The sequence below is a fragment of the Pectinophora gossypiella genome, chromosome 4 (genome assembly GCF_024362695.1).
Source record: "Pectinophora gossypiella chromosome 4, ilPecGoss1.1, whole genome shotgun sequence".
NCBI classification, from domain to species: domain Eukaryota; kingdom Metazoa; phylum Arthropoda; class Insecta; order Lepidoptera; family Gelechiidae; genus Pectinophora; species Pectinophora gossypiella.
The window spans coordinates 3,017,286-3,028,602 of record NC_065407.1 but is presented as its reverse complement, the minus strand read 5'-3'; the positions used below and the strand labels follow the sequence as shown (position 1 = coordinate 3,028,602).

General features: G+C 37.6%; 1 protein-coding gene across 1 annotated transcript; it reads right to left on the bottom strand.

Annotated features, from left to right (window-relative positions):
• Window positions 1-8,587: 8,587 nt before the first annotated feature.
• Window positions 8,588-10,951, bottom strand: LOC126366414 (uncharacterized). The gene is made up of 4 exons (XM_050009523.1): window positions 10,415-10,951; window positions 9,477-9,572; window positions 8,762-8,917; window positions 8,588-8,641 (listed from the first exon to the last, which is right to left on the bottom strand). Exons 1-4 carry the CDS (start codon window positions 10,949-10,951, stop codon window positions 8,588-8,590), a joined length of 843 nt encoding a protein of 280 aa, XP_049865480.1.
• Window positions 10,952-11,317: the final 366 nt, after the last annotated feature.

Genomic DNA, 11,317 nt, shown 5'->3' with positions numbered 1-11,317 from the left:
AATGAATATGATTGGTGAATATCAAACGCATACATAGCATCGTAGCATAGCACATCTCTGGTGGGAAAGCACTCTTATCCCGTTTTTACAGTCTCCGCTTATCTAACCTGGTGATTTGACAGATCGGTTTTTTACAGAAGCGACTGCCTGTTTGACCTTCCAACCACCAACAACCAACCCAATACAGGTGGTGTCCACATCAACGACATCAAACAACAAGATTAACATATTTCATATTAATAATAATAAATAATTAAACACTTTATAACACCCAAATTCGTCAGCAGACCTTTACATCTTTGTCAGAGGATATAAGCAGTGTTCATGTTGCTTGTTCAGCCTGCTTTTAAAATACGTTGATTTAAGTTTACGCGGTTATTATCATAATTAAAACACATAATAACGGGTTCTTACCGCGTTTAAAGCAGGGATATGAGACTCCCAATATTTGGACACTGTTGCAAGTGCCATGATCACGGGATGACTGATGAGATTGGACCTACTCCACAGTAGGTAGATCCATAATTTTCTACGGGCAAACATATCTGTCTACCCTCTTTCTTTGCCGCTTGTTTATGTATTTGATATCGGAATGTTCGGAACCATCTGAACTCGCACCAAACTCACTACGACAAACCGCACTCACTGTGTCCTCACGTTTTGTCACCACATTAGGCCGTTTTTTGCTTTTTGTTACCCACGACGGAACGGAGCAGGTATAAGCGTTTAGGGTGAGAGACGTTTGTGTGTGCGTTTGTGCAAAGAAATGTTATTAATTATCTTCTAAACTAATAATCCGATTTTGATGCGGTTTTCAATAACGGGTTTGTGTTTGATGAGTTCATGTTATTAGACAGGTGTCATGTCTGTAACTCACTAGGGGGCGCCACAATATTAGAGTTTAGAGTCAATATTATTCGAAACGCCTCTTCAATTTATAATAGCAATTTATTTGCAATAGTTTTTATTAGTTAATTGTTTCTGACAGGCGTTTTTTTTTTCGGTTCCATTGATTACACGTAATTACGTCGAACACGGTGCTGTTTCATTGCTACCTAAATCCCTTAAAAATCAGTAAAAAGGCATATCAGGCATATTCATGGTCCTTCGAGCCAGATTTCAGAGAAGATCACAATCAATAAATTGTAGATAATACGAAGTGATTGGCGAAGATTAAAGAAAAATCAAGATCGACTATAAGTGGCTCGTGGATTGTGTGGTCAAGTGAATCAAATTCATCCAATTAATCCTCATTTAATTCATAAACTTGAACCCATCACTCAATAATCAGGTAGTATTAAGTAAACAGCCTCCGTGGTCTAGTGGTTAGAGCGTTAGGCTCACGATCTGGTGGTCCGGGTTCGATTCCCGATGGGGACATTGTCGAAATCACTTTGTGAGACTATCCTTTGTTTGGTAAGGACTTTTCAGGCTTGAATTACCTGATTGTCCGAAAAAGTAAGATGATTCCGTGCTTCGGAGGGCACGTTAAGCCGTTGGTCCCGGCTATTAGCCGTAAAAATACCTCCACCAACCCGCAGTGGAGCAGCGTGGTGGAGTATGCTCCATACCCCCTCCGGTTGATTGAGGGGAGGCCTGTGCCCAGCAGTGGGACGTATATAGGCAGTTTATGTATGTTATGTATTAAGTAAAGCAAAGTGTTGTTAATTACGGTTAGTATAATTTTAATTACATTTATTACCCACGACGGAACGGAGCAGGTATATGCGTTTAGGGTGAGAGATGTTTGTGTGTGCGTTTGTGCAAAGTAATGTTACCACCTATCTTTTAAACTAATGATCCGATTTTGAGGCGGTTTTCAATAACGGGATTGTGTTTGATGAGTTCATGTTCTTAGACAGGTGTCATGGCTGTAACTCACTAGGGGGTGCCACAATATTAGTGCAAAACAATGTTGCAATATAATCAAAACGAAATGTTCGATTACAATAAATTCTGTTTTCGGCAATGTGTACGTGGTAGCTTATTGCATGTTCCCAAATAATATGAAAATTACGTCTTTCTAGAGGGTGCTACAATATTAGTGAAAAATAGTATTGCAATAATATTAAAACGAATTGTCCAATTTCAATGCGGTTTTCAGCTATGGGTTCGTAGTTGAATGGTGCATGGTCTAAGATAAGTCTTATGATATTAACTCACTAGGAGGCGCTGCTATATTAGTGTGAAACGTTTATATTGCAATATTATTAAAATTAAAACGTATTGTCTGATTTCAATGCGGATTTCAGGAATGAGTTCGTGGGTGATTGGTGCATGTTCTCAGATGAGTGTTATAGAGGTAACTTTAAACAGAAAGCAACTGTATAATATATAATAAGGGACTTAATATTATGTGGTAGGATGAATCACACTTATTGTTTTGCGAGATCTTACCTACACATTATATAGATTATAATTCGTATATGTTCTCTAAAAAGTCTGAAATAAAATTAAGCAAAATTAAAAATTTTGGAAAAACCCACGACGGTAAAAATATCATCGAAAAAGAATAAAATAACTCAAAACCCCCGACTTAACCCAATTATTATGTAACGAAATATTATATTAGACTTAAAAATACTTTCTAAAAAAGAGTTGATATCTCGAGACATCGGTAATAGATATACTTAAGTACTTACCTAAACAATGAATATGGATGTTTACAGTTTTTTCCTAACGTGTCTGTTTCTCGAAGATATACTTAAATGTAGCGATAATAATTTTACCATAATACATAACCGAGGAATATCCGTCGGGGGCTGCCATTAACCCAGCTAAAGTTTTTCTAGTGACGTGAATACAATTATTGAAGAATTGTAGATGTTTAACGACGACATAAAATACACTTATGAGTATGATTAAATTTCTGTTGAAATTTCATATAGAAAAGGCAGCCCCCGACGGATATTCCTCGGTTATGTATTATGGTAAAATTATTATCGCTACATTTAAGTATATCTTCGAGAAACAGACACGTTAGGAAAAAACTGTAAACATCCATATTCATTGTTTAGGTACTTAAGTATATCTACGTATATTACCGATGTCTCGAGATATCAACTCTTTTTTAGAAAGTATTTTTAAGTCTAATATAATATTTCGTTACATAATAATTGGGTTAAGTCGGGGGTTTTGAGTTATTTTATTCTTTTTCGATGATATTTTTACCGTCGTGGGTTTTACCAAAATTTTTAATTTTGCTTAATTATTGGGAGTCTCATATCCCTGCTTTAAATGCGGTAAGAATCCGTTATTATGTACTTTTAAAATGGCTACGAAGTCCGATACGTGAGCGACAGTAGCGGCCGGCGGCCGCACTACTGGCAATTCAGACGAGGGTCCTTAGTTGGAATACAGGATGTTAGTGACATCGTGTGTGTCGAATACTGAGGGCGATGATTTAACTCACGATTTAGAGTTCATTCAGTCTCAGAATCATTAGCTGAATCAGCCCTTTCAGTATTCGTTACGATGTCACTTACACTCATGTCACTTACAAGTACGTACAGGTACGAATGGGGATTAGTGACACCGTAGCAAAAACTATGGGAGATGGATGGACTCGATATCAAGTGGAATTTCTTGTTGGGAAATTTATGTTTCTTTTTATCTATTTTCAGTGCCATACTTTTGCGACGGAAAATTCCTCTTGATATCAACACAGTATCATGAGCTGAATCACCCTTCAAAGTTTTCGTTACGGAGAGCTTCTCATTTCGCAGGCTGTTTATGTTTTTGTAAGTACTTAATGTATGAACGCATTACTTACAAAAGTCATGACGGTCAAACCAAGGGTTATAATGCAATCCCCTTTTAGAAAGAAGTCCAGGGCATTAAAATAGGTATAAATGTAATATATTTGACCGATGAAGAATAATGTGGTCTGCACCGGAACATGTCTCTTGTGATACTTTGAAAGTATTGACACTCTCTCGCCGAATTCTTCACCTGGCCACCCCCCAAAGGTGTACAAGAACAATCTTAATATCTTTACATATTTATATGCAAGAGTGTTTTCTTTTCTGCAACATAAAATCAAGCTTCTTCATCCACAATTACTAAGGCTTCACGAAAAGGATGCTTTTGCTTGACTTGGCGGGGGCACTGCCATTCGCCCAGATTATGTATGTACACCTAAATCAGTGCACGCAGTGCGATTTGACATAATAAAGTATCTCAATTCGCTTTGTGGATATAGTTATTAATTAATACGAAACTTGATGAGCAGGCTAACGTCAAAACGGCCTTCATAGATTTTATTTTGTTTTCCCCGACCAATGAACAAGCTGATCCCAAAAATAATACAATCGCAATTTACTTGTAGTGTGTATTTCTTACAGATGGTAGAGGGTAGACAGATGCCCATACAGCCATGTCTTACGATTCTTGATGAAAGGTAAAGACGGTGAATGGTGAAACCTAAGCCCCCATCCTCGGAGCAGACTCCTACTCCAAACCCCAAATGAATTACCTCAAAAGTCAGCATAAACTTTCGAGTTAAAAAGCGGTTTGTTGGCACGTAGCGAAAATACATAGGTAGGTACACTTTGTTTATTCCGATATAATAACAGTATCGCCAATGTTTCCCGACTTACTTAATGGGATCATTAACCACAAAACACCACTTCGTATTAATTATTTTGATGGAACGGGACGGTTGCTTTCTTCATTGAATAATTATTCAATCAATGAAGAAAGCAACCGTCCCGTTCCCGATCCCGCCAAAAAGTCCGCCATCATAGATAATCGTACCGCTAGTTTACACGTTGACTGGGACTTAGCAGTGACATAAATATATTCATACATACAGAGTTTTAGTGACATCGTAACGAATACTAAGGGGGTTGATTCAGACCATGATTTTGAGTTGTTATCAAGTGAAATTTTCCGTCGCAAAATTTATGTTTTTTTTTTTAGTTTTTTTTTTTAATTACTTTTGCGATCGAAAGTTCCACTTGATATTACCTCAGAATAATGAGCTGAATCAGCCCCCTCAGTATTCGTTACGATGTCACTTACACCCCGTACCAGTACATACAGGTAGCCATACACGTAGGGATGGGTGTTAGTGACACCGTAACGAATACTAAAGGGAATGATTTAGACCATGATTCTGAGTTGATATTAAGTGGAATTTCATATCCGAAAAAAAATGATTTTTTTTGTGTTTTTTTTATTATTTTCCGTCCCATACTTTTTTGACGGAAACTTCCATATAAAAAAAAGTTTTCGTTACGATGTCACTAACACCCTGTATACATTGATAATTAGGGCACTATTGGGGCAAGTGCTTGGTCATGAAAGAGGACTTACTTAAGTTTGAAAGTTCTCCGTTAGTACCTGGGTAAAATAATTATAATCAGGTATAATTTAAACTTGGTAATACTTACTTATAGCGCCCTAATGTCATTTTTGATCCTTAGAAAAAATATTCTTTATGTAAATGAGTCTAGTTGAACGAGTATTTGAAATAAAAAGGAATGAACATTTGTAGGTATACGCCAGCGTTTTATATTTAACTGAACCTATCAATTTATTGTGGTGTATTATAAAATATGCGTCATTTAAATATATTACGTAGATATATAGGTAATCAATTTCTGGAAATGTTTGCTCGGTATTTACTAATGCATTTCTCTAGGTATTGAGGGTAAAGAAAAGTCATCAGAATGAAATGCTCCAAAAAGACGCTAACTTTTTTATTTAAAGCGACTAGCGATGATGTTCTCTAAATACGGTTTCCATACAAGGAGGAATGCCTATTGAGTGAGACGCATGCATCACTTCTTGTCTAAAGAAAAATAAAATTTACTGTTTGAACCTACGAATAAATATATTATTTATTTTCGTAGAGATACAGCTAGTTTTAGTCGTGTCGTACTTATTCTTAGCGAAGGATGGCACTAATTTAAGAATTGTCAAACTAAAATTCAAGTTTGTGTCCGCCCTGAGACACCATTTTATTAACAGCTATAAATGAGGAGGATTTGCATATAATTTAATAAATGAGAAGGTAATTTTTTCATATAATAAACAATTGTAACCTTACAAACTCCAATAATACAAAGGAGCTAAGCCTAAGTTAGTGCCCTATCCATAGTAAATTATTAATCAATTAGACTTTGCCTCATTTCAGATTCCTTTGATGGTTTCATTTTGTGTTATTAGTGATTACTACAACAACTTAATAAAAGGCTTCTGCTCGCAATAATGCTATCAGCTGGACTAACATGCGCAACGTGACAAAATTTTCGATCAATTCAATAAATTTTGTCGATATCGATAAGTTTTTTTTTCCTAACATGCGTGCCACGTGATTTTGTTCGTATTTTGACAGACTTTTTGCCTGAATCTGTTTAATAACAAAACCTTACCCCCATATTTCTGTCCGGATAAAATCATCATTGGGTTTCCGGGAGTACCATTTCTGCATCACAGGATAGAATAACGTTAAGGCTAAAATCATTCCAGCAGCTGACTCCCATATTTTCAGGATGAGTTTGTATAAACAGTTATTAATGTGTAGGCATATTATACAGTTCAGATAGTATTTTTGATGTGTTGGTATTCGTCATCCTTCTAAGCGCGGTAAGAAGTTCTATTAAAGGTCGGGGGTGCCGCTAGATTTTAAGCGGTTGGTATTTGGTAGACTCCAATGTACAACAAACAAGTCAGTGGTATTTAAAACATCGTTAAAATCTGCCCAAAGCGCTGCTAAAAAGTCTTTTTGATTAGTGAGGCGTTGGGTCTTTTCCTTGTTGTAGATTGAAACTGTCTTCAAAGTTTGTGGCCGAAAACAGTTTTGAAGCAGCTAAAAATCTACCGAAACTGGATTGATAGGAATCAGCACAGAGGTGAATTTCACAAGCTTATTCCACCCGGCATTTGTCTTTGAGACATATGGTGACAGAAAAGCACGCCTGTAGTTCTCCACGAGCTGATTTTCACGTTGGAACCATCGCACCAATCTTGGTTTTGCGGTCTAGTTTACCAACCAATAACTACGGTAGAGCAGAGCACAGCTATGAAAATGCTCGGCAAAGGAACACCATCTATTTATTATTATAATCATCTATATTATCTCACCGACATATGTGTCTGCTGCGATGTCCGACGTATCAAGAACCGAGGCTCTAAAAGCATGATCGAGTTCTCTTATTCGTTTGTCGCGGATTAACTTTACACAATCCAACTTGGACGGTATCTTATTGCCAGCTCGACGTAGAGGTCTTAGTCGCAAATGCAACCGAAATTTTGATCAAACAAGTCGCTGATCAGTCCACCCCTGACCGCCTCTTAATATGAGAGCAATCAGTACTTCACTGAAGTCTCTCCTAGTACCGCGTACCACCTAGTAGGGGCCAATGCTTGGACCTTGCATCTAGCCACGTGGTCTTAAATTTTTCAGTAAATCAAATGAGATTAAACTCAGCACAGAGTATAAGCATATTAAGCCTTTTTCAAAAGCTATTTGTTTCTTTTATTGCCCGCATTCAGTTGGTGACAGTCATCTGTCATCCGCCATCATACGCGGTTTACCATTTGCTTAAAAAGTCGAATTAAGCATGTGTAACAATCTTTATGGTTATAGTCTAGATCCTGTTTCTTAATGAAATCGTTTTACTCATTATATCCGGCGTGATTTTTTCTAATATTGTAAGGTACAAATATCTCCTTAATGTCTTGCCCGAATAAAATCTCTCACAGGAAAAACGGCTTAAGGACCGACTTTATTTCTGATCTAACTAATATTTGGATTTCATAGAATTGAAATTAGTAGCGGATGGTCACTTAAGATATTTTCCTTCCCTGTCATACAACCTTTTATGGAGCTTAAGCGTTGCCTCTAGTCTTCTTTCTTTTAAGAAGTCATTTAACTCATTTAGCTTTAGTCTAACTAATAAGTGAGAGGTTACTTAAAGCATTTTTCTTTTACCCCATATTTGGCTCTAGTGGATATCAACCGTTTTTCCTTCAACTGTAATTGAATTCAATTGAGGCATTTTGTATTAAGCGACTTCTAAAATCTATATAACTGATGTGTTTTTCGAACCAAATAAATACAGAATTGTACAACGTTTAATTTAAAATCATTCATAGAATTTTAAACACTTTTGAAGAAGAAGTGCAAATAACTATAATATACATCAGTATGCGTACAAAATTCCTACTACTTATGTTATTATTCGAGTATAACTAATACTATACGGTAGGTAAATTAAGAAATAAGCATGTGAGCGCTACTCGCCATCAAACTTCATAAGTTTGGCGGGGATGATTTGTAAGTCTACCTTTTAAGTTTTTCATTTAAATAAATTATAAAATCATCATCATCACCAGCCCATTAACGTCCCCACTGCTGGGGCACGGGCCTTCCCTATGGATGGATAGGGATATAGTGCGGATTGGTGGTTATTAACGACTGCTAATGCAGCCGGGACCAACGGCTTAACGTGCCTTCCGAAGCACGGAGGAGTTCGAGATGAAATTTTTTTTTTCTTTTTTTTTTTTTGTGGTCACCCATCCTATGACCGGCCTTTGCGAAAGTTGCAACTTTCGCAAATTATAAAATAAAAATAAATAATTAGGCGCTTGCTGAGCGAAGAAAAGCGTAATACGAAAACGTTGTCTTCAAAATCTGAAATAAAAAAGTTGTATGGTACATAAAAGTAATAGAATAATGCTACTAAGTAAGTAAGGTAGATAACGTTTTCTGTTTGTCACAAAATAGTCCAAAGAATGTACAAAATAGTGATACCCCAGCCATGGTAGTGACACCCACGGGAGTGATTCCCATGGCAGTGACATGCAATGGGCTCTGAACCCTGTTCAGTAGGATGATCACGAGACGACAATTCCTTGTATCCATGCTTTCCCACGGAACGTCGTACACTGAATCCTTCAGCTTTTCACTCTAAAATCAGATGGGTTATTTAATTTAATCACTCTATCAGTAAAAAAAAACATTATATTCATACCTACTTTTCAAACATACCTAATGTTTCGTTGTGTATGCAACAGGTTTCAAGTTTACCTTAATTCTTCTATCTTCTATCGTGTGGGTTGTGAGGTGGAGTACCAATCTCATCAACCCTGTCATGGTTACTATTAAGCCGCCAAAGGCCTCTGACATGGCTCATGTAACAGCTACTTACTTACATCAGTAAGTAGTAACCGTGACCAACGGCTTAACGTGCCTTCCGAAGCACGGATCATCTTACTTTTTGGACAATCAGGTGATCAGCCTGTAATGTCCTAACCAAATTAGGGATCACAAAGTGATTTTTGTGATATGTCCCCACCGGGAATCGAACCCGGGCCCCCCGTGATTGTCGAACCACTGAATCACGCAGGCCGTTAAGTAATCTTGTGTGTTTAAGTAGTTGTTAAATAAACTACAAACTGTATATTTATATACAGTGTCTTTTTTGTAGCCTTTAAGTTCTATATTGGTAAATTGGCAATATACATACCACAGTATCAACAATTTCAAATATAACTGACATCTGAACAAGTTGTCCAAACGCAATAATAGTTAGGGGTCCGAAGCGAATTATTGCATCAACATCCTGAAAAATTAACAAACTACTTTAATTTGTGTACCTTACGCTTAATAATGTCCTATCATGCAGCAGAATGGCAGATTTCTTCTCACCAATTCTGGATACCAGGCTTATCATTAAACCATCAGTCTCCTCTTCTTCTATCGTGTGGATTGTGAGGTGAATTACCAACCGCATCAACCCTAGTGTCAGTGTTATTACCGAGCCGCCATAGGCCCCTGACATGACTCATTTAACGACTACGTACTTACATCAGTAAGTAATAACCGGGACCAACGACTTAACGTGCCATCCAAAGCACGGATCTTTTTACTTTTTGGACAATCAGGTGATCAGCCTGTAATGTCCTAACCAAACTAGGGATCACAAAGTGATTTTTGTGATTTGGGATTACAGGCGTGAGTGTATCTACTTAAGGAATGGTGCCGAAACTTTCTCGGGGTATTCATGTCTTGCATAAGTCATCATCTCCCTAGCATTGTCCCCTTTTCCACAGAGTCCGCTTACCCAACCTGAAGATTTTGACCCGGTCTGGTTTTTTATAGAACCGACTGCCTGTCTAACCTTCCAACCCGCGAAGGGAAAACCACCCCAGTACAGATTAGGTTACATACCTCTGAAAATGCATTTCTCGGAAATGTGGGTTCACTCTCGATGTTTTCCTTTACCGCTAAGCACATGATATAATAATTTATGATTCAAATATGAATTATCATTGGTTTTCGCCTGTGTTGGATTCGAACCTGCGACCTCAAAATGTGAGGCAAGCGTTCTACCAACTGGGCTACCACGGCTCTCCATAACATGTCTTACATAGGTAAGTAATGTAAAGAATGGTAGGAACTTACTCCTTGTGAACACTCCATCATCAGCAAACAGCACGCGCACATATGATATGCGTAATTGAAACCAAGGACAGGTCCGAAGAACGTAGACAGTTCTTCAGTAAACTTGAAAATCTCCCTATGATGATCTATGCAAGCTATCAACTTTTTACGGACAATTTCATTCTCTTCCGTGTCAAACACCATTCGCTTTGGTTTCGGTAATATTTCGAAATTATTACGTAAAATCAGAATATGGCCAACGATTTGGAAAACCATTAAAAATAGCAGCAAATCCATTGCGCATATGTTCGCAGCGCACACGTAGCTCAAGTAGAAATTGTAAATGGTAGTGGGAGTGAAATATTCCATCGGGTTGAATCCAGGAAAGCTGAAATGGATCGAGTACGCGAACATATTTTCTGATCCTTGGCTGGTGAAAGCTCCATTTTTGATATTTGTAATTATTGGTGAAGCGTTGAATAGGACCATGCCGCTCATTGCCAAGATCATCGAGAACAAAGAGTAGTAGTAAGAAATGTTGCCGATAGTCTGGTGCATCTGGCGAATATAAAAGCTTTAAATAATGATTTAGAAATTAGTGACAGATTAGTGAATTAGTGATGATTAGTGGACAAGAGTCCTAGTATGGCTTTGTAATAGACTATTCTGGGCGCCATCCCACTATCGTCAGACAGAGTACCTACTGCGGGGCGCTTTCGCCCCGCAAGAGGGAAACCACTGCCCTATTTTTCCCCAAAAAAAAGTAGCATGGAAAATGCTGCACCGACAAGAGCGTGACTCTTAAATTGATGATGAGAAATTAGTGGCAGTAGCAGCGTTTCCTTAACTAAAAATGAAATGAATTGAAATTTATTCTGTGCATGGTATTTAGGTTACAAACAGATTACAAAAAAAGCTGTTACA